This window comes from Amphiura filiformis, chromosome 6 (assembly GCF_039555335.1).
Source record: "Amphiura filiformis chromosome 6, Afil_fr2py, whole genome shotgun sequence".
Classification (NCBI taxonomy): domain Eukaryota; kingdom Metazoa; phylum Echinodermata; class Ophiuroidea; order Amphilepidida; family Amphiuridae; genus Amphiura; species Amphiura filiformis.
In genome coordinates, this window is record NC_092633.1 from 46,650,415 (window position 1) to 46,674,712 (window position 24,298).

At 36.2% G+C, this 24,298-nt stretch overlaps 1 protein-coding gene across 1 annotated transcript in view; it reads right to left on the reverse strand.

The window, feature by feature from the left end:
- LOC140155500 (glutamate receptor ionotropic, kainate 2-like) overlaps positions 1-24,298 on the reverse strand; it is a 216,589-nt gene that overhangs the window by 95,853 nt on the left and 96,438 nt on the right. The window contains exon 2 of the mRNA XM_072178363.1: positions 18,646-18,807. Within this exon, the coding sequence (XP_072034464.1) occupies positions 18,646-18,807 (162 nt within the window). The remainder of the gene's footprint in view (positions 1-18,645; positions 18,808-24,298) is intronic.

Sequence of the window (24,298 nt, forward strand, 5' to 3'; positions counted from 1 at the left end):
AACGATATATCATTTGACTTCAAACGATATCCAGAAGCTGAGTTATGGTTTGTTGAACTTTGCTCCTTCAGCAAAAGGGTACCTTATTATTTCAGTGCTACATATGTCTCTTTTTCCACATTGCTGGTAATAAATTTCAAACGGTCATAATTGGCAGTCACTTCAAATCATACCCAAGTCAACGAGGTTCATGAATGTCCTCCTATTGTTAATCGTTGGTTAATACACACCTAGACAAAATACAATGCTTTGTAACCCACCAAACAGGATTTAGCCAAACAAAGAAAGACTAGGGCTATTTAAGAATTCTATAGATGTAGGTAGAAGGTTATTATCCACTTCAACAGTAGGATTAATGATTGGTTTAAAAGGTGTTTTGACTGGCACTAGCAAAATGAGATAATGCACCACCAACTTGAGGTATCTATGAATACAACCTTTATGCACATTTTGCACTGTAACTCAGAATACAATTTGCCGACATTACGACCGGTTAGTGGTGGATGGTCACATATGTGTACACATTTATACTTGTACAACTGTAATCACATTAATCTATTACAGTCAACGAAAGAAAATCCAGACGGGCACTCAAATAGCAAACTAAATCCCAGGCTCCCCAAACAGCATTATAAGAAAATCGACAGCCACGCTCAGACACAATATTTCTTTCACTTTCGCGAAACACTAACTACAATACCTGATCACCACAGGTCCAATATTGAACAAACCACAACCAATGTCATTAATTGCATACACTCTAGAATTTCAAGTTCAACGTCAGGCTAAGGAAATGGATACTACAGAATGTTTCAATAATTTCTAACACATCATTCTTCATGTTCAGCTTAAATGCACTGATTTGTTGAGATGTACCTTTTGAGCTCTTTGAAGAAGCAAAAACTGTCTGCGGTGTTGTGACATGATAAAATTTTTTGACAATAATAAAATATAATTTTAAAAAGAGTCCTAAATATTGTAATTGGTGTCCTTAATGTTAAAGGAGGATTTCGTGATCCTAGCATCCTCTTTTTATGACATTTTTCAGTAGATATTTACGAAAAAAGCTTATTTCCAAAATTTCAGTTGATTCCGATTTTGCGTTTGCGAGTTATGCATGATTATGTGCATTACACTGCTCCATAGGCCACTGTGTGTAATTTCGTTCTGGTGCACCAGAACGAAATTCAAATTTGACGATATTTTTGCTAAACGAAATAATCTGCAAGACATTTTTGGTACATAAACATAATGTATCCAGAGGTTTCCAGTGGTATAAAAATCTCAACTTTTTTTGAAAAAAGTGGGGGATGAGGCTGTGGATCACGAAATGCCCCTTTAAAGATACTTTCTAGCTTTATTTCTCTGCTAAGGGATGAAATCAAAACTCGACGGGCGGTTAACTACCGGTTCCGTCCAGTTGGAGGCGGTTTCTATTGTTCTAAACAATGGAACGGGGTTCATCGGCCGATAACCAGCGGTCGAGTTTTGTTTTCATTCTTAAACTTCTTCTTTGCAGGAACTAACGTACTTACACCAAATAAGCTACTTCAAGAAGCTAAGTTTTGTGAGTGGTCTTGAATGTATGCATATTTAAATGTAGGTTTCAAAAGTACATTTAACATGTTTAACATTCAACGGGAATGTTGTGGCTATCACCAGACGCATCTTGTGATTGATGTTAGAGATAAACAGCACATAACTATGATATCATTTGTTTCCAATGGCATTATTGACATTACTTTAATTATTTTGTCCGTAAGGGAAAGAGAATGTTACGATGGCGTTGAGATGTTTTTAAGGTGTCACGTGTAAAAAATAATACAGAAGAAGACATTTATCTCCTGCTACGTACTAAAAATCAAATTAGGTATAAGTTATAAAAAAAAAAATACGTCAATCATATAGCACATATAGTATGTTAATTCGTACATAGACTTGCTCATATTGGATCAAATGGACAAGAAATAAACATCTCAAAAAACGTAACTATATAAACCCCCCTTAAATAATGGCCATTATTCAAAAACGGGCGATTGTATTACAACTCTGTAAAATGCGTTGGAAGCAGAATTTATTTCTGCACATTTTAACACCTCATTTGTAGCAATTGACTAAAATAATATTGACGTCATAGCGTACATTTAAATCAATGTAACCGAAGATTTGAAAGTGGCAGTAAAGTCTATTGATTTGTATTCAGTATAATGGAAGGAAGTCTGTGTAATGATATCTGATAAATTTTTGTATTGTTGTAAGTGTAACTTTCAAATCTGGACCTCACTACATTAAATTGACCGGTGTTTTATTGTTTTCTGTGCTATCGTATCAAAATGCGCAGAAATAAATTCTGCTTCCAACGCATTTTACAGATTTGTAATACAATCGCCCGTTTTTGAATAATGGCCATTATGGGGGTTAGTTACTTTTTGAGATGTTTATATACGAGTGTGCGGTGTGAGCTTATGATAACTAATTCTTACTGCCGATATCCAAGTTCTTTTAAAACCAAATTCTTTTCATCCCCAGCATGAGGTCATTTTAGCTCAAATTAATGGGCAGACAAATGAGCTAAATCGATAAGGCGTTCGACTTTGGCGCGAGAGGTTGCGGGTTCAAAAAAGTCTGGTAAAGTTAGTAAATCATATTAATTACTGGTCCTGTATTGTAATTACGAGTGGTCGCACGATGTTGGGTTTGAATAATATTTGCAACAGGATTATATAATAAAGGATTTTAATATTGTCATGTTGTAACTTAGGCACGGCATTCTTTTTGGTCCTATAGCGCTATCGGTGCCCGAAGAGGTACCGATGACACTTTGTATCGTACCCTGAATATTTGTACAGTGCATTTGTTTTTTTTATTTAAATGAAAAACAATAACACTAAGCAACTCTTAATTATTATGCTTGATACAATTTATTATATCTCCAGGGAGCGATGTCAAGAGTCATCGGATCGGTACATAACCGGGCACCGATAGTTCTATAGGATCAAATTGAAGGTGGTGCCTTACTAAACTGAACTGCTTTTCATCGACTTGTGTAAGAGTGACAACATCCATGTGCATGCAAGAAGACTGTGTAGGTATAACAAATCACTTGCGACTTTCTTGCACTCAGCTGATAATGGGAGATAAAATGGCTTCAAGCAAAAATAATTTCATAAATTATTTGCTAATGTCAAGTAGAACATGCTACTTGAGCACGTTGAGTATCTAGCATCTATAGCAACTTAAGAATTTCATTTGAACAACAAATTATATGGAAAGGTCAAGGAATAATGTAATTTATTAGTTTTTGAATACACATTTAAAATTTTATTTACTGTATTTTATTACTATATTATTTGCAGAATAAGAGTTTTAAGACCGATGCCCGTTCGCCGTCCACAGCGCACAACGTTATATTTATCGGGTTGAAAACATCCTTATTTAAATAGAGGATGAGCAATCTAACCTACTTCGATAATATTAAAATTGAGATTTGAAAAAGTCATTTTGTTTCATTGATCATGTGCAAATTTAGGGCTTGAAGAGGTTTGTGTGAATTTTGTAAGCCGAAATCTGCCTGAGGTGAGTTAACCCACCTATTATTCACACATGATCATATTAACCTTCAAATGCACATTTTTTACTCTGATATAATTAATTATCAATAAAGCTCATGTAACATCAAAGGTAAGGAGTTAACGTAGAGATCAAGGTGATAAAATTGCACCATTCTCCTTTAAAGTATCACTATGGACCACAATGGCCTCATCTCAATGGCATAGTTCAATAACCTCAATTAAGTAATCATAGTGCAAAATTTGACCTAAGGTTTCAGAGTATGAGTTTTTGTACCCAACTTTTTGTACCCCACAATTCAATGAATGTGGAAATGTATTAGGATTAAAGAACTGTGCCGTGATAGATGAGCATGTTGTGGATCCTAGTGTATCAGTAATCTCTCCTCTCATTTATCGTTTGTTTTTGATAGTGTTACCTCAAACTGCCTCTTGGAAGTCTATTAAGATTGACCACTGCAACTATAGGAAATCTTCTCAGGTAATTACGCAGACAAAAACCAGTGAATGTCATCAGCTGTAGTACTGAAGGTCTTTCCTGAAGGAGGGAAGGAATCTCTAATCCGCTAGTGACCTGCTTGTGTCTCGTCCTGAATAACTAAAGCCAATATGGACAAGGTCGTTCATGCATATCTACTAGTTGATATCTGGTGCCAGCCTCACAAACGTGCGTATCAGCATAAATAACAATAATATATTGATCTATTTCTGACGTATGTTTATGAACAGTACTAGGTTTTACTTTCCTGAGTTGGTAATTCAAGTGCTTACCTAATTACTAATTACTAATTACAATTATCCGAACATGTTCTTTTGTTCTATACATTATCTCGACTCCCCATTTCATTGCAAATCCTGCTACTATACTGTGTTACGACGCAAGTTAACAAATACCGTCAGCGCGTTTACGCGTGGCCAACGAACGGACAAAGCCCACTTCAACGCGTGTGTAAACGTTAGAATTCTTACTCTGTTTATATTCCAATAACAAGCATATTGCCGTGTCTATTAGGGGCGCACCATTTAATTTCCAGGGGGATGGGAATAAAAAAAAACCTACAGACGAATTTTTTTTGCATCACTGATGAGTAAGAAAAAAAGATTTTGCCCCACACAACTCTGTATAAAGGTATACATTAAAAAAAAACAAAAATAGTCTCCGAAGCGGTAAAAACAAAAACTCCACCTTCGGCAGCGGAAAACAAAATCCGCCCGACCCAAACTCCTCCACAGCCCCCCCCCGAGAATCTAATGGTGCGTTCCCTGCGACTTATTATTTTCTAATAAAAAGCACATTCACAAGGTTTTAGTACCTACTAAACTTACATTTAATTTTACCTACTATACTGCGCCAATAAAGTATCCTTACACTTGGAAAAATAATCACAATTTCCAAACTGAACAGATAATAGATGCACTATCTAATCCTGCACATTATGACACCACATTGAATCCAATGTGACTTCAAGAAGCAAAGTTACAAGCATTTGATTAGACGAAGGTGCAGTTTTAAAAGTGACAAACTGGCCTATTCAAAACTCCACAGACTAGACATCTGGTTTGAGAGTGGTGAATGGCTAATTTATGCGTTTGGCTTTAATTTAAAACAAAAGGAACAAAAGAAAACTGAAAAAAAGAACTGACAAATAAAATGAAAGTTATGAAAAGTACAGAGAAGCAAAAACTGAAATAAAAACTGCTTTAAATAACGGTTCATTGAAGAAACTGTGTTGTTTCTTTGTTTCGCTTTTTGGAATCTTTTTGCGCCTTGTAGAGGCCAGTTTGTCACTTTTAAAACTGGATCTTCGTCTATTCAATTGCTTGTAACTTTACTTCTTGAGTTCACATTGGATTCAATGTGGTGTCATGACTCATAATCTGCAGGATTAGATCATCTATTAAAAAAACAAATTTACCCCATTATTGTTTAGTTTTGAAATTGTGATTATTTTTCCAAGTGTAAGGATACTTTATTGGCGCAGAATACTACATTTTGGATTTCCTAATTTTCCTTATTTCCTAATAAGTACCTAATATCGAGTCACTCATAATTCACTATTTTGGCATCAATATTTCTCGGGATACATGTTTGAAATTATGCAACCATCAAAAAAAGAAATATAGTCTATTCCCAGTAGAAATTATGTCCTAACAGGTTCCCCCTCCCTGGACTTGAACCACAGACCTTTGATACTTTCGGCGAAATCATATGGCGATTATTGGAGTTAAAAGTACATCAAAATGATCGTGAGATTAAAAAGTATGCCTTGAGGCACCGTATGAATGCCCTCAACAGTGTCATGAGAACAATGTCTCGCTTATTACCATCACTTCTAACGAGTTTCAGTACGCAATTTAACAGTAGCCCTAGGGTTGGGAAAAACCCTTTATTGGAATTGCGGATTGCCAGCCAAGACAACGTTGTGATAAGAAATGAACGGAAAAATGAGTATTAGTGTTATACTTTCAAATCATCAACGAAACGAAATATGGTTGAAAAGTGGAATAAATTTGCGCGAAGCACGAAAAATCTGGCCAAATAACGAGGCTAGTTTGGTCAAAAACCCATGCGTCAACATTGGGGGGGTGAGTGTATGTACCATCCCCCTGGCAAAATATTGGGGATTTATCCCCACCCCAGCCCACCCCCGGATCTACGCCTATGGATGTGCATGCTCTTGCGTTTGTTTTACAATTTTATACATTTTCACTAATATTTCAAAACAAATTCAGATTTCTGCTCATTCTAAAATATTTTTATGCCATTGAAAAAGAAACCAATAACGGGAAACTCGCAGCTGCGCGAAAGAATAAAGTGAATTTGCAAGACTAAAAAAGTGGGCGTAGTTAGTTGATATAATATATTATACAGTTTAAATGCGGAAAATGCGGTAGTGAACTTAGATTCAAAGACGAAAATACGCCATGAAAATCATTTTGATATGGAGAATTATATCTCTCCTAGGATTAAATTACTTGCTATGCTGTATTTTACAGTTTTACATCAATTTTAAGTAGTTGTTCAAATGATGCTCTGCGTATTTCTCCTCTAACAATAAAATCAATATGAAATAATATAAAAAACATTTTACATTTCGAAGCTATGAAACAAACTGGTAAACTTTTCTATGACATTCTAATTGGGTCTCTTGAAACTTCCTTAAAAGCGAATAAGAATACGCATTTCTTCTACATGATCTAGATGCACCCTATACGTTCCCATGGATACCGCAAATTTGAGTAATCGCAAGATAAAATTACACCTTTTTGTATTGTGTAAAAAAGAGGAAAGGTAAAAATAAATGCGACCCATTTCGGAAATCATCTTTAACAATTTATCAATTGTGGCGTCTACGAATTGTGGGGCAGATACTTTGGATAACTAAGACCTCGCAGGCAGTTTCGATCAGGGTAACTCCTAGCTGTTCGTACAACACATTCTGAACGTGTCTGTAGAGTAAATGATTCACCCTGGTTACATAAACAATCAAAAAGAGTCTCTTTGGTACTAAATCATATTAACCGTTCCCGTATTAAGGTGATATTCAAACCAAACAGCGTGTAGCGGGTGGTCGCACGACGTTGGTTTTTACTAATATTTGCTACATGATTATCTAATCGATGTTAATGCTGTCACGTAGCAAACAGGACTGACTAAAATTGAACTGTTTTTCAAAGTCTTGCCTACGAGTGAAAAATACGAGAGAAAATTTGCTTTGAGCAAAAATAATTACATATTTGCTGATTGTCAAGTAGAACAGTCCACTTGAGCACATTGAGTATCTGGCATCTATAGCAACTTTAGAATTTCATTTGAACAACAGATTATAGAGAAAGGTCAAGAATGGTTGCCTACTGGCATTTAGTAGTTTTTGAAACACATATTTTAAAATCTTATTTGCTGTATATTTTATATTAGTAGATTGACGGCATACAAACTCTACAGCGCACCACTCAACATCCTTATGTAAATTAATATGCTAAATAAAGGATGATCCGATCATCTCATCCCTCTTTATCCATCAAAAAATGATATTTAAGTATCAGTGAAAATTTCCTATTTGAAAAAATAAGGCTTGACGACTTTTTGTGTGGATTTTGCAAGCCATTTAATGGGCCTGAGGTGGGTTAAATAAAAAAAAATAAAAAATAAAAATTCTGATTTATATAGTGCCTTTTTCCAGCTAGATCTTGAAGGATTCAAAGCGCTGTAATTTCGCTGCCATGGTGAATCATCACAATCAGATCGCATCATCTAGGCCAGTTGCAGCCGAACCTCAGGCGCAGACCTATCCGCACTTAGATTGTAACATCCACCAATTTTCTGTGCAGCTCCCAAATTCCATTGGGTGAAGGAAGTTTTGATAACCAAACAACTAATCACCGATTTTTTGGAAGCAGGAGGAAACCGGAGATCCCGGAAAAACCTGCGAGAGCGAGCATGGAATCGGGATAAACCAAGTGCACATGAGTCCTTGGGTCGCGCCCGGGCTTGAACCCGGGACCTCGGTGGTGCAAAGCGAGGGAACTACCACTGCGCTAACTCGCCCTCCCGAGTTAGCTCTCCCTAACTCGCCCTCCCTAACTCGCCCTCCCTCCTAAGGGGGGTTAACCCTCTTATTATTATGCACATATAATTCTATCCAAAAAAGGGGTTTAAATAACGTCATCATAGATAGGGAGTGGAGGTCAAAGTCATGCAAATAAAGTGGAAATAGCATCAGATAAAATTAGAACATCGTTTTTAAAGCATCAGTAATCTCTTCTCTAACTTATCATTTACTTATGATAGTGTTACCTCAAAGTGTCTCTTAGAAGTCTATTAAGTCAGACCCAAGGAAATCTTCTCGGGCAATTCCGCTGACAAAACAACATTGAATGTCACCAACATGAGAAGAGTACTGAATGTATTTCCTGAAGGAGGCGGTTTAATCCCAGAGTGACCTGCTTGTGTCTCGTCCCGAATAACTATAAGCCAATATGGACAAGGTCGTTTATGCAAACCCACTTGTTGTTTTCTAGTGCCAGCCTCACAAACTTGCGTCTCAGCTTTATAATGCTGTATATCGTATATAACGAATGTTTTTGACGAGACACAGTCCTATATACTTAACTTTAAGGGAAATCACCGGAATTTTGCTCTGCACTCTGCGTGCTAGTTTGTGTTGTGTGTATAATCTGGTTTGGTGATAAAGCTACATATGCAATGTCCCTAGACTATTGATTTTATACATATGCAAACCACGGTAATGCTCACGGCGCCAACAATAGTTATCAAGCCGTTGTCGCTAAATGCCGGTGCTACACTTTTTAGGTCCCTAAAATCTCCGGCTCCATGCGTTACAATCCAGCATGAGAAATTTACCAAGAGATTAGGGTCGAGATTTTTTAGAACAAATAAGCATGTTCGGATGATTATAATTTACTAATGCTTGCTATCGCTAGAGCGTCAATTAGTAGAAATAAAGCGCAAATTTAATAGGTGTATGTACTGCCTTAACATATTTTACTCAATGATACAATAAGATCCCTGAATTGCACGTATTCCTGCCGGAAGTAGTCTTTGACCAAACACTTGTTCGTTGGCATGGCTAGTTGGCCGCTTGTCCACACCAGCCTCGCCGAAGGGACAACTAATTTCTTGAAAACCAACACTGCTTAAGGTGGTCATTTCAGCAAGTCATTATTTCTAGTGTCCTAAGCCAAAGTCATTACATCCGCTTATTATCAAGTTTGCTTGTAGCAAGATTGACCTTGTGTTTTCAGTAAACTGTTATCGTGGTTATATAATTTTGTTCAGGGTGTATTGTTGTAAGCCACGGCCTTTTGCAACATGAAGTGTTTTTACTGATCTGTAACACTTCATAGAAATCTCTAGAGTCCTTTACTTTTATATTACAACAACAAGCATATTGCCGCGTCTGTTGTTATAAAGGTATAAAACCTTAGGAATTCTTCTTTTCTAATAAGAGCACATTCACAGAGCATTAGGAAACTTTATTTCCTGATAAGTACCTATGTGAGATGAATATCGAGTCACCCATAAGTCACTATTCTGGCATCAATATTTATCGGAATACCTGTTTGAAATGAGCCAACCATCAATAAAGGAAATGTATTCTATTCCCATTAGAAATTGCTACAACAGGTTCCCCTTCCTAAGACTTGAACCAAAGACCTTTGATACTTTCGGCGAAACCTTATGGCGATTATTGGAGTTAAAATTACATCAAAATGATCGTCAGATTAAAAATTATGCCTCCAAGCACCATTTCAATACCTCTTATAGTGTCATGAGAACAACGTCTCGCTTGTTATCATCACTTCTAACGAGTTTCAGTACGCAATTTAACAGTAGCCTTAGGGTTTGGAAAAGCCCGTGTTATTGGAATTGTGGATTGCCAGGCAAAACGTAGTTTCAAGAAATTGTTAGCAATATTCTTGAAGCATTGCTTTGGAAAAAGGATATAAAAACACATGAATTTTGAATGTTTTTATGGAAACTAGCACAAAATAGATTCCCTGTGTTATCATCAACAAAACGAAACATAGTGACATTATACACAAATAACGTAATAGTACACATAAATACCCTTGCATTACACTCATATCTGAAGACCTAACAAAATGACCAAAATACCAAATATATCTAAAAAAAGGCCTCACAAGATCGAGACCTTATAGAAAGATCGGGACCTTATAGAAATGAATTGTAGTAAAAATGTGGGAATAATTCCAGTCGAGAAATTGTCTGGAGTATTTTGTAGGAATATGTGTAACACTGCTCTAGTATGTAATGCGTATAGTGTGGTCTGTCTTGCCAGATTGCGGAATAACTTTTCTCAAAACCGAGACCTTGCCTTAAATTTTTGAGACCTTGAATCTTTTATACAGACGGTAACCCGATTTGTGGCAGGCGTATAAAATGTGATATTGCATATTGCATTAGATATTACTATAATGCTGTCTTGCCCGGTTACTGAATAACTTTAAAAAGACCTATTGGCGTGTGCCCGCTAACGTGGAGGGATATCTACGGATGTGCATGCTCGTGCCTTTGTGTTACAATTTTGTAAACTTTCCTTATATTTCAAGACATGTTATTCAGATTTTTGCAAATTGTAAAATACTTTTCCGCCATTAAAATTAAAGGAAATATATTCAAACCAATAACGGGAAACTTGGAGCTGTGTGGAGGAATAATCGAACCCAATGTGGGCGTAGTTGAAGTATACAATATAAATGCTGCAAATGTGTATAGTGAACTTAATTTCAAGCCAGGGTTGAAAAACGAAAAGAAATGATCGAAAATATTTCAAATTTTGATATTTTATCTCTCCAAGGATTTAAAAATTACATGCTATCTCTGCCAAACTATATTTTCTACAGTTTTATATCAGTTTTGACATATCCTATATCTAATATAATCAATAAGAAATAATATAACAATTTTACAGTTCAAAGCTAAACAAAATGACATACTTTTATACGACACGCTAATTGGATCTCTCGTGCAGCTTCCTTAAAAGCGAGTAAGAGTATGCATATCTTCTACATATTCTAGATGCATCATGCGTTACCATGGTTACTGCAAAATTTGAGACGCTTTGGCTTCAATAATCTCATTATAAAACTACATCCTATTGTATTAAGCAAAAAAAAGAGGAAAGATAAAAATAAATGCAATCCATTTCGGAAATCATCCTCACGTGCCAAATGCACGAAAAGACATCCATACATATCACATTCACAGCGAGGAAACCTTATGCCGAAGGCGTGTCAAGCTTAGGTTTGGGTGGGTAGGTATAGTTGAAAATATTGCCCACGTACGTTCGCGATTATTCACGAAATCATATCAACGGCTTAATGACTTCTATTTTGTCCGAACGCATATCACGGATGACCTGACGTTACCGTTAACCGTAGGAAAAGCTTGAAGTACCATGTTTGTTTGGGCCGTGCGTGGAGTGTAAGATGATCTTTCAAACATACAAAGCAGTTTATTTCTTTGTTCTATACACTTATTTATTATTTTCTTGCATATTTCAAATTTTGTGATATCAAATAATTACTTATTTTAACCCTAAAACTACGAATGCCCCACGTAAGATTTTTTATCCGCCCCAAAAGAAAAAAACGCACGCGTTTACGCCCAAACGACCTAAGCTAATCGTAGATACATCCTTTGCGCTCATTTTAGTGATAACATTTTTACCCAGGAGCTTGCCGGGGTAGGACCGGCCGTCAAAGATGACCACAGGGGGGTGGTCTACAGTCAAATCAATGATTTTCATTTCCCTCCTGTGAAATTATTCCAAGAGCTACTGACTTTTTACTTGTTAGTTAGGCTGAAATAGTTATTTCCTCTTACAGTGAGGAAAACATTCGATGCAAATCGCATTTTTGTATATAGCCCGAATTTCCCAAATTTGTATGGGCGCTATCACATTATGACGTCATAGCGACATTATGTGGGACATGTACTCATTTTGGTATCACTTGATAGAGGAGACCCATATCTATACATTGGCACCAAATATAATGGTATATGACGTTTATAATTGAAAATTAGGGGCCTGCAACACCCCCCCCCTTAGCAGTCAAGTTAGCTCAATCGATAAGGCGTTCGAATATGGTGCGAGAGGTTGCGGGTTCGAACCCTGGCGGTGCCTAGTACGCTCTCGTGTAAAATTGAGTTTGAAATTCCCCTGGACAATGAACTTACTGCTAATTGTCTCGTTGTAACCGGAACGAAACTCGGGGAGCTGATCCTGGTTGCGAAGGTTATTTGTGGAATGTCTAGCGTGTGCGCTCTTGTAGCAGCAAAGTCCCTGAATTGTTGTTAAATGGTTTATGGAATGATGTGGGCCATAGTGGTCAGCGACAACCTGTAAAGTGTGCTGGGGCTTGTGGATCAACGTCTAGGCTTTGTGCCTGTGCGCAGCGCACTTTAATAAATCACTGCGCTTTTTTTTAGTCCGTGTTACAAAATATGGATCAGTAGTTCTGGGGTTAAATCTTTGAGGTAACATTAACATTAACCTTTACATACACTATTTGTACGACTTGGTTTCTATCTTGTTTAATACCTACATGATGCGATATGACATGATTCTGGCTGTGATGGTTATCTGATCGGGGTTTGCGCTTGTTACTATTGTTTCCTGATCTGATATCAGGCATAAGTGGTATAGTAATCTCGACCCGAAATAAGCCACGAAGTGTTCCGAGGCTTTTTTCCTTTTATCATTTTGCGCTGTAAAAAATCCCTCCATTATGGATAAAGCAAACAGCACATTGCATTATACTGGCTGCAAACAAGTTAATAATGCAAACAACACGTCTAATTCTACTTTTGTGCGTAAATCATTAATTGCTGTATTTTGATACCGACTCCAACGTTGTATCTGTAACAGCGTTAATTAAGATCGGAAATATTATGACTATAGCTACACTGGCAGTATTTACCTGCGCCAAAAGCCTGAAGATATAATAATCTACTTTCAGCTCAGATGTCCCGTGCAATTCAACTTAGATCAGTATAAACTATACCACTTTCTGCTGGCTATAGAGCCGTATATGGATCCGTGTGTGTTAAAGGACCTACTGTAGTGGTATCTACATTAAAGCCGCCAGTGGGTCGCACGCAAGCAGCAAGACTTCAATTGCGATAGGTTATAATGCTGATGGGGTCGTTTTCTTTGAGAGCGGAAGAAAAGCAATTGTGTCATGCTCCCCAATATCCACGATACTACGGTCCAACATAAATGTCACGTTGTGGAACCTAGCAGCAAACTTCAATTTAATATCATGTTTGTACAGAGCACTAGATATTTGATACTTTTTCTGATTATTTACAAACTGCCTAGGATGTTTCTATTACTTGTAATGTTGAAGTGAGTGAAACTTTACTCCACGTAGAGCTCCAAGAAGCCCGCTTGATATTAGACCCCGATTGGCTACGTTCATTTGCTGGAGTTTCCCATTCCAATTAGTCGCGGCAACTACTTTTCTATTACTTAGCTAGACAGTTTTTGTGTTCAACAGTGTTGATTTTCTAATGTTCTTCTATTGTTTGTATATCCTAAATTGTTAGTGTCCCGCAGGAGAAGCTATTAGAGTAATAACTATAATCAAGAAGGCAGCCTGTGTCCTATATAGTTCTTGATTCGGTGACCTATATCACTACACGTACTTGTTCTGGGCGTAACATTGTGAATGAAGTCTATGAAATTTTGACTACGTCAGACACAAACTTGAATGAAAACAATGGTGTTGCGAAACGCCGCATTGTCTTGACCAGATTCGCAGTGGTAATCATTTAGATAAGAAAACAAAACAGAGAATCTATATTACCAAATCCTCCTGAATTATGTGGGCATCATGAATGCTGTTCTTAAGTAAGTGCATATTTATGAGCAAAGCAATCCTGAGAACAAAAGGCAACAGTGAGGGATTAAACAGGCAAGTACATTTCTAACCGAGCGCTTTTTAGAGATACGCGACGCTACTGGTACTAACCGGTACTCATGGTATTTCAAATGATTTATTGACGAAATATCAATTCTATATATAAATGCTCATTTGCAACCTTCTTCTTGCTTGTATGCGTAATTATTAAACTGGCTGTATAAACAGGATAGTAGCACATTGAGAAGTGTTGATATCTAACTTTTCGCACATTTTTACTGTTAAAAAAAAATAGAAAATCGAGGAACAACGACAATCAAAGCGAATCTGGAAAGTATATTTGTAAACTATTTAATTGCGACCGCTAGCGAAATTGCGTTCGTGGTGTAGTATTGCAATGATATAAGAACTGATCTTTATTAAACGTAAACTAGATTTGAGAAATAAACGCAAAATGAATAATTATTGTGCAGCGGTCTCGTCAAAATATACTGGCAAAATGATTAAATGTTGATCCCTGGGTTATGACTTTAATATAAATGGCAAATGGGCATTATATACATATTTGTTATTAGAATAGAAAAATGCTGCAAATGATCCCTATCCACTATTTGCACAAAACCCATTCCTTTTAGTGCCAGCAATCGCACACTCTTATTTAACGATATATTATTTGAACACCTAAGACCATTTTTGTCGGCGATATATTTGAGCAATCTAAGACCATTTACATGCATGATCCACTTTACCCATTTTACAAAAAAGAAGAAGAAGAGAAAGGTTAAACTGTACAAACAATTCCCACATTCCCTCATCGGTCAAGCTATTTTGTAATAGCAAAATTGCGCCACTGATTAGATCTATCGGAGAGTAAATTGGTTTTTGATCAATTACTTTACTTTAAAATGAGGCATCTTATCTAGGCACACACTAATGTCCGTGTTTCAAATGCTTTTCCCTAAAGGCCGCCTGTGTGTTCTTGCTGGTCACTTTGATAACAGTATATTAAATCCTTTACTAAGAGTGGGTTCCCAAAGCACGCGCTCTGTCTCAATCTTTATATCTCTTTTTCTATTCTGCGAGTCTCCTGGGTTGCAACTATATTGCTTTGAGTTTGTCTTAAATACAAGCTGGCTACCAGCAGCCTTAAGGCTGAAACTAGCCTATAACTTGATTGCGTTGATGATATTATATACTCTTTTTAATTCAAGGCACCTCGTAAAATATACATTCATTTTGGGATTGTTTGCCCCCGATGCACAATGTCATTATAGTAAGTGTCCATAATTGAACAATATATTGGTATCTTGAAGCATCTATGCCATATATATACAATACGAGCTGCTATTACATACTTGCTTGGTGAATAGAATTCATTGTATGTGCCCTGTATGCATGTCTGGAGAGAATCTTATTTACCAAAATCAATTACTTTCATTTAAAGTGACTTTTATACTCCCTTTTCATGACTTCCTGAAATACCAATTAAAAATAACATTAACGTAATTGGAAATTGTACAAGAACACTCTGGTTTATTGTAAACAGGATAGTATGCTTTGTTTTGTAGTTGTAAATACAAGGAGGAAAACTTGTGGAGACAATACAATAAACACACAATATGCTTACATGTGTCTATTGCAGCCTTGTGTTTCAATAATGACAGTTCACGTGACCTTGTAGAATCCCACCTCCACCTCAAAAGCGTTCATGATTTGGGTCGAAAACAGTAGTAGAGTTGACATGGTTGAGTGGTTAAGGTATTTTACTGTGGTGCAAGAGGTAGAGGGTTAAGGTTCGATTCCCGCTGATTATCCGCTCTCACCATTACTGTATTTGAAAAGTGAGCAGGGATGACAAAGAACTCATAGTCAGTTCCGATTGAAAACTACGTTGAATTTAGTGCTGCGTTTTAAGTAATGTTCATTTCCCTTAGTAATGGTGGTTTATATCCTATGGATGAGATCATTTATAGGATTGGATGTTCTTACTTGACATTCAATTTCATACGAATATTTCACTCTAGTGCTTTCCTATCACTTACAAAATAGTTGTGTCAGTTCAGTTAGGTTCAGTTCGTGTTTCATCCAATTACAAACACAAAATAGCTTATGTGTATGCTACATAGCTTCGCTTTAAAAATTCAGGACGCTCAATTTTTCCACCCATGTCATATTGAGTTGACAATATCGGACATATCCTCTTATTTGCCTTCGGTTCATTGTTTTATAAATTGCTCTAGGCATCAGACAGGTCAGTTAAAACAAATTCCAATGGTGGAACATGTTTCGAATACATTAACTACATTAGATATGGTAAATTCTGAATGTTGTAATTAACCATCTTGGCCCGAGAAGGTCGTTTGCCTTTAATTTGTGACGTCATTTCCGTATGTATCCGTGATCTCATCAACCTCTATTATTTTATTGCCTGGATAGAAACTAATATAAATTTTTAATAGCTCAAGGTTGGCAACAATTTTATGTTTGTAGGGTGGTTCAATTTCATTTGAAATTCAGTATGCTTATTCCTTTACATTTATAGCTACAAACAGAAAAAATACAGCCAAAACTTTTGTGAGTCTTACGGTATAATATATATATCCCTACAAAAAATAATGGCGCCAGCAACAACACCAGCAACGACCAAAATCGTCAAACGCAGCAGCATTAATGCATGAACGCTAAGCTTTATCATGCTAATTAACAATTTGTGGCTAAATAGGAAAGGACATTATTCTAATCTAACTACCAAGTTTAGTTTGAAATCATCATCACTTCATCTTTTTTTATAAGAGCAACACAAATTATGCTAGGCTGCACAACTCCTCCCCCTCTACCCTATTGGGTCGTCCTTATCACAGGTAAGGTGGTAGCACTAGGATCAACAACATGTTTATCTATCAAGGCACAGTTCTTTAACCCCAATACATTTGCACATTCATTGAATAACCTTTGAAAATTTGGGTATAAAAACTCATACTCTGAAACTTGAGGTCAAATTGTGCACTATGATTATTTAATTTGTGTTATTGAACTATGCCATTGGGATGAGGCCAGTGTGGTCCATAGTGATGGTCCCACGATCAGCTCAAGTCGTTTGGCGGTAAATGAACTTTTTGCGTTTTAGGCAGGGGCGTAGCCAGCTTTCTTGGTCGGGGGGAAATAAAATTTTGGGGCACAGACGAAAAAAATTGCAGTTGCATCATACAATATATAGAGACTGTATGTCTTCGAGCTTCCCGAAAAGGGCCTTATTGGGATGATGTGCGCGCGTAGCACGAAAAAAATGGTATTTTACACTATTTTCGCCCATTATCCGGCTAAAAAGGGCTATTTTGTATTTTACACTATTTTGGCCCTGAATTTGCTAGAAAAGGGGCTCCTTGCCCTTTTTCTTTTCCTTTGCCCTTCTGATTTTCTCTTTCATTTTTTTTGTCAGAGGGGCATTTTTTCTTTCATTTTTTTGTCTGGGGGGCACTCTGCCCCCTGGCCCGCCCCCGCTGGCTACTGGTTTTAGGGTGCCGGAAAATCAGATTGAGGGTTGCTACCTCCCTTAGTTCCGTAGATGAGGCTTATAGACTGCAGTGAATCATAAAATATTATCTATTTCTTGGAAATAGAAATGATATTTCAAATAACAACTGTGGATGATAAACTCCACTATTGTCTATTTGAAAGTTGGGATGTTGACACTGCTTGTACATGTTTGAAAACATTATTTTTGTGAATTTAAAAACTTGAATATATTGAACCAGTTTATTCATAATTTTCGAACACACACTCGGGTATTCCTTCCACTTTTATCTTCAATTATATAGGAATTCATGAATTTGAAGAATATATGCAATATAATATTGTAGAGAGTTCCCACAATGTTGCGATATACTGCCCTAATATATATATCCACCCGGCATAGGTCAAACTAGTTCAGTTTTCCATGGGCTTATTTTACTGAGTTCTAATATTACTTTCTGATTATTTTTCACAACTCTTCAGAAATTGTAATTCAATGTAAAATTCTATTCAAGAAACCACTATGGAGTCTTTGATACAGTATTAATTCAATGTCATTTGAAGCTACATAAACTTCGAAGTTACTTGGTGGATAACATTTAGGTATCTTTATATACGTCAAGATCCGTCAACGATAAAAAAAAACCATCGAATTCTCTCGGTGAATACAATCAACAATAGGCAATAATAAAAACGCTTCTCGTTAAAATTACCATTATAACCTGCAGTAACCTAAATGAATAAAAAGAATTCCTTAAAATTGCATTGTGTCTCTATCCATATAAAGTATATTACATGTAACTTCATTTTCAGAGGTTAACCAATGAGCGATTACATTTTAACCAATGAGGTAACTCGTTTCTAGTTGCTTAGCAAAAAGCGAGTTACCTCATTGGTCAAAAACAAATCGCTCATGCTCAGCGACGGAATATATATTCAGCTTTAAAGTTAAAACTCTACCCATGAAGATTACTAAAATCATATCAGCTTGATTTTATATGAGTTTTCATTAACCCAAGTTCTATCAGGTATAGCATTTATCACTTTTGACCAACATAAAAATACAAAGCCATACGATCTTGTATATTTATGAAAGTAATCCTCGGACTGGCAACCCACTCTATCCATTTTTATTTATACGGGATTTTCTTACCTGATCTTACTGCTTGGTACGGCTCTGACGCGGGAATTCTGTCCAATATATATGTAAACTCTGTCTCGCCCGATAACTGCTCATTTTCATTTACATGTTCAATTGCAAGTTTTAAAAGATCCTCTCGCACTTTTGAAGGCTCTTCCGGTTCCAAGATAACCCCTACGGGTATAAAGAAAAAGACAGACGGTCAAAGATTAAAAGAGGTGTGAAACATGTCATTTTATTAATAATATGCGTTATAGATGAATTTTGATGACTTTAATATAAGTACAAGATATATATCGTTACATTTGAGCTATAGATACTGTAACGTGTATATATTTTCTGTCACTAGTATTTTTACCATCCTAATAAAAGATTTTTACGAAGCAGGTAAGATATAGAAGCGTTTTCCTATTATTACCAATAAATTGGAAGCAGAATGCTCTTCTTAGTACAATGTTTTCTGAATAGGTGATAAAATGTTAAGCAACCGCTTTACTTCTCCATTACGTTCTTAACAAAACACTTTATTGGCTTTTGGCTCTTATAAACTAAACAATGCATAACGACAAAACTATTTTTCCACAGGCCCTCTTCAACCTTTCTGTATTCGTGAGTCTATTGTTTCAAAAGGAATAATGAAAAGATTATAGGTCACAATACTAGAAAGTGCTTCTGGGATGTGCCTAGAATAAATGAGACTTATCTCTTACGTAATAGTTGCACATCGAATTTCAAATCTAGGTGGAAGGCGTAGGTATGCTGTCAATCAAATATGAAAAGATAAAAATGATCAAACCATCGTCGATGGTACAATTCTTTACGAATCACAAATAGTGTTTATTACACTCTGTGTTTTGCACGTCGCATCTCAACTTATTAGACATGTACATACAGAAATTATACCATATTAGCTCGTCCTATATTAGACACTTAATTGTGTGTTGTTGTTTTTTTGGTCAGTGGCCTTTTAACCATACAGATTTTGCGTCTGGTCAATAATATAAGAGAATACAATATAAGAATCTGAATCAGTTATAGATGAGTTGACTTCTATGTCAATGCCAGGCAGTATGCGCACGCATCATCACAATTTCCATTGTTTTTTGCCTGACAGTATGCGCGCGCATCATATTTTGTTCAATCTTACCGTTTCGTCGTGGTCCGCCATGGCTTCACACCGCGGCAGGTTTGAATAGTGATCAGTGAAGTGTGGATGTGCATATAGCACACAGTGAACACGACACGTACAGCTATGCACAAGCTACGCTGTAACTTATAGCAAGTGCACGATGAATGTTTCCAATGTTAAAGTTGTAATTTCTCTTCAATTTTGTGACAGTTTTTGTCAAAAATTACCTCAAGTGGATCCTGGTGCTCCAAGGAAAGGACAGATATATTGTAGTCCTAATATCCCAACCAAATTTTTGTGAAAAAATAGGTTTTACTGGCACACGATATGAACCACGTCCAACACTGATGAATACATCAACAGGCTATCTATTTGTTTGTTTGAAGAAATAAACAAAATGCGAGCTTAATTTCCGTATAAGGCGAGCGTATTTTGTTTATTGGAAATTATTTTCAAAATATGTTTGTCTGTTTGTTTGTTTGTTTGTTTGTTTGTTTGTTTGTTTGTTTGTTTGTTTAAACAATATTCAGAGTAACATGTAACACTGGTTAGAAATAAATATAGAATTAAAGGAGTATTTCGTGATCCTAGCATCCTCTTTTTATGACATTTTTCAGTACATATCCACGAAAAAAACATATTCCCAACATTTCAGTTGATTCCGATTTTGCGTTTGCGAGTTATGCATGATTATGTGTATTACACTGCTCCATAGACAATACGTTGTAATTTCGTTCTGGTGCACCAGAACGAAATTCAAATTTCACGATATCTTTGCTAAACGAATTAATCTGCAAGAAATATTTTGTACATAAACATTATGTAGCCAGAGTATTCCATTGATATAAAAATCTCAACTTTTTTTGAGAAAATGGGGGGATGAGGCTGTGGATCACGAAATGCCCTTTTAAACTAAAAAATACACATCGGATAATGGTTTTGACATATTACGCTCATCATTGGATCAAATAAGCACTAATAAAGTATCTGCACATTTTACTAGAGCTGTTTAAATTTCCACTACTTCATGTAGTCAAAAATATGTGTTACTCCAAGGTTGTCGATTTCAATTTGAATTTGAAGAAAAGCCGCTCGAGTACATTTTGCGCGCATACGTTTCAGACAATTACATTTAAGTAAGCCGAACGAATGGGAAAAAGGTTCACTGCATAAAACAGTTATACAATTAAATTGCTCAGAATTTTAATGATACTCTAAGCGTTGTCTTGTCTCATTAACTCTCTCCACGCTTATGTCGACTGCAGACGACAAGTTAAAAAAACATTTCACAATTCGAAAAAATTTCAGACATGTAAATTTTCATGACCATATTTGGAATCAGTATGAAAAATGCATTAAAATGAGTACAAACAAACCTAGTATTGGTTCAGTGGTTCTTAAGATAGCTCTTGACATTTTGACAAAATATCTCAAAACTTTTTATGTTGAGGCTTATGGATAGCACACATAGCATTAAGTTATATATACGTGAGCACTTATTTCAGTTTATTTATCACACGGCTGTCCGGTTTCCATATTCGGAAAGCGGGACGTTTTTAATCGTCATCCTTTTAGGCAGACGATAACTCAGGATGGAGGAAACGTATGCTTACTTCCCTATTTATAGGCTTAAGGGATCGGATAGCAACAGTATTTTGTGGGACGTGAGGGCCCGTCAAACACATCAATTTGCATTATTTGATAATTTTTTAATTTTTTTATTTTATGGCTAATCATTAAAAATTCATATTTTTTACATTTAAAGGAGGATTCGTGATCCTAGCACCCTCTTTTTATGACATTTTTCAGTAGATATCCACAAAAAAGGCTTATTCCCAAAATTTCAGTTGATTCCGATTTTGCGTTTGCGAGTTATGCATGATTATGTGTAGTACACTGCTCCATAGACAACGTGTTGTAATTTCGTTCTGGTATACCAGAACGAAATTTTCACGATATCTTTGCTAAACGAATTAATCTGCAAGAAATTTTTTGTACATAAATATTATGTAGCCAGAGGTTTCCAGTGAAAAATTTCAACTTTTTTTGAGAAAAGTGGGGGGGGGGGATGATGTTGTAATAGTCCTCGAAATATTTTTAGGTCTTTTTGGGACACAAATTTCAACAAAGTTTAACATTTTCAAATGGTGGACGGCTTTTTCTCCCAGCTACATACACTGTTAATTCATATCATTATATTTATATATAAAGTTGTACCACCCCAAGAATTTTATCTGCCATAAATAAACGCGCGTGTTTACGCCCAAACGACCTAAGCTAATCGTAGGTTTGATTTCGGTTTTAGTTTGCGTGAAAAACAATTGGTTGTATGCGCATAATGCTACAGCTTATACCACTAATATAGGCCTGGGCGATGCGTTGAAATACGACGATGAACTATGTATTTTGTTTGTTGGTGGGCCGTTTGAAAAGGCTACTATAAAAATCACTTTAAAAATGCATTTGGGGTTTTCATGCTTTTAGACGGTATGATTTGTCTCATTATATGATATTTTTGTTGAAATATTCCCAATATTTATCATTTTAGTTAATATTTGTCCTACCTAATTGTAACTTTCAGCTTTTAGAGCTTCGCTGCCATTTTCAGGTTAACCTGTGTTGAGTTTGTTGTCATTTGGCATCTAAATCATTTACTTTCTTCTGGTATTGGTGGCGTTGAACTGAGAGAGATAGTTCCGAATGAGTTCCAGTGGGTGTATGTGTGTAGTTTAGTCTTTTTTTCTTTTCTCTTTTTTTTTGTCGCCATGACCAACAACAACGTACTTAATTCAATTGACCAGGTGGAAGTGGCATGCATGCGATGTTTTTTAGTCTGACAGTGATATTGTTTGTTTGTTTTTCTGAAAAAAGGCTGAAGTTCTCCGGTCAATGTCCCTGCGTATAGTGTACTTGCAAAGTATAGTGAATTTTTAGAGAAAATAATTGAAAATAAAAAAGGAAAAACATATTTTTTTAGTGTTAGCCCCTATATCGACCCTTAGTTACACCCTTAATACTTCCCATTCGATGATATCAGTTGTTAAATAATCCTCATCCGTCATAAACATGAAGTCAACGACCCAATCTAAGGTACATTTTGACTAATGCCATAACGACTCTAGGCGAATTGACGTAGGTTTGGCCACAAAATATAACATCATTTTATTCCTACGAGAGATACCATCCAAACCCTTGAAAGGCCACAATGGGATAAGAAAAATCGTGCATATAATGTGGGCAAAATCGCTTTATACTGTACTAGTAGTTAGTAAGTTTCGATGTGTCACAGCGATACACTGTTAAAGGTTGTTAAAAATACTTTTTGCTCTAAAAGCTTGTTTAAAAAATTACACAACTTGTTTCAATTGATCATAACTTGAACACCGAAGGTTGGGTAAGTTGAATTATTCCGGTTGAAATCTGCCATGCCCCTGTGGAAGATTTAAGTAACATGAGGGAGTATATGTATATGTATATGGATATGGCTATATGTATACTACACCCCTGGCCAATTTTGTGCCTATTTTTGCATTTTTCTCAAAAATTATAGCGCATTGGTGACTAGTAAGATATGTATATTATAGGGGCAAAGACTACAACTACTACACTGAAAATTCAGTAACTCAAGACAAGTAGTTATTGATTTATTGTTCAAATATTGGTTTTCCCTCATTTTTGATTGTAACTCCACAACTGTTGTCTGTGCTGAAATAAAATTTCCAGTGCAGTAGTTGTAGTCCTTGCTTGTCACCAATGCGCTATATTTTTTGAGGAAAATGCAAAAATAGGCACAAAATTGGGCAGGGGGGGGGCAGTACCCCTTAATAGATCACTATTTGTAATTATATCTCCCTTTAGTTCTTTTTTAGTATCTGTTCGTCTTTGTTTGTACAGAATGCTTGTTCACCTAAATGCGCAACTTATTCACAATAAGCATTAACTTATCTCAATGCAACGCAATTGTGGATGTTATGCTATTATTAATTGTAAAATGGAGCTTTTTGCATTACATAATGCATTAATAGCATTATGTGGATTGCATTGTTAGCGCAACCTTTTCAAATCACAATACTCAAGTATGCATTAGTGCCTTTCATGACTGTGTTCCACGATGATAACGGTGCGCTAATTGCGAAAGAATGTATTAATTGTTCAGAAATGCTTTCAAACCTATACCAATATATGAATGTGCAATGTTAGTTGCCATATAATCAAGATACGTCACTGGGTTATGTGTGTCGTTTCGCTTCATTGTGATTTTAAAATATTTTCTTCAAATTTACTATTCAAAGGGGCATACTAAAGTAAATTTAGATTTTTTTCGCTATTGTTGTGCTTAAACGTCCATACTTTAATGATAATAAATAACGAAAACCTTCCCTCCACAGTCGTTAATTTATCATCATCCTCTCTTTCCTCCGCTGAATTGGATCTTCTCTCCAAGGGCCTCAAGTTCTGTCCCACCCTCCAGAGGTCAACCAGGTAGAACTCAGTCAGGATCTCACTCAATACTATCGTCGCATACGTCTACGGGAG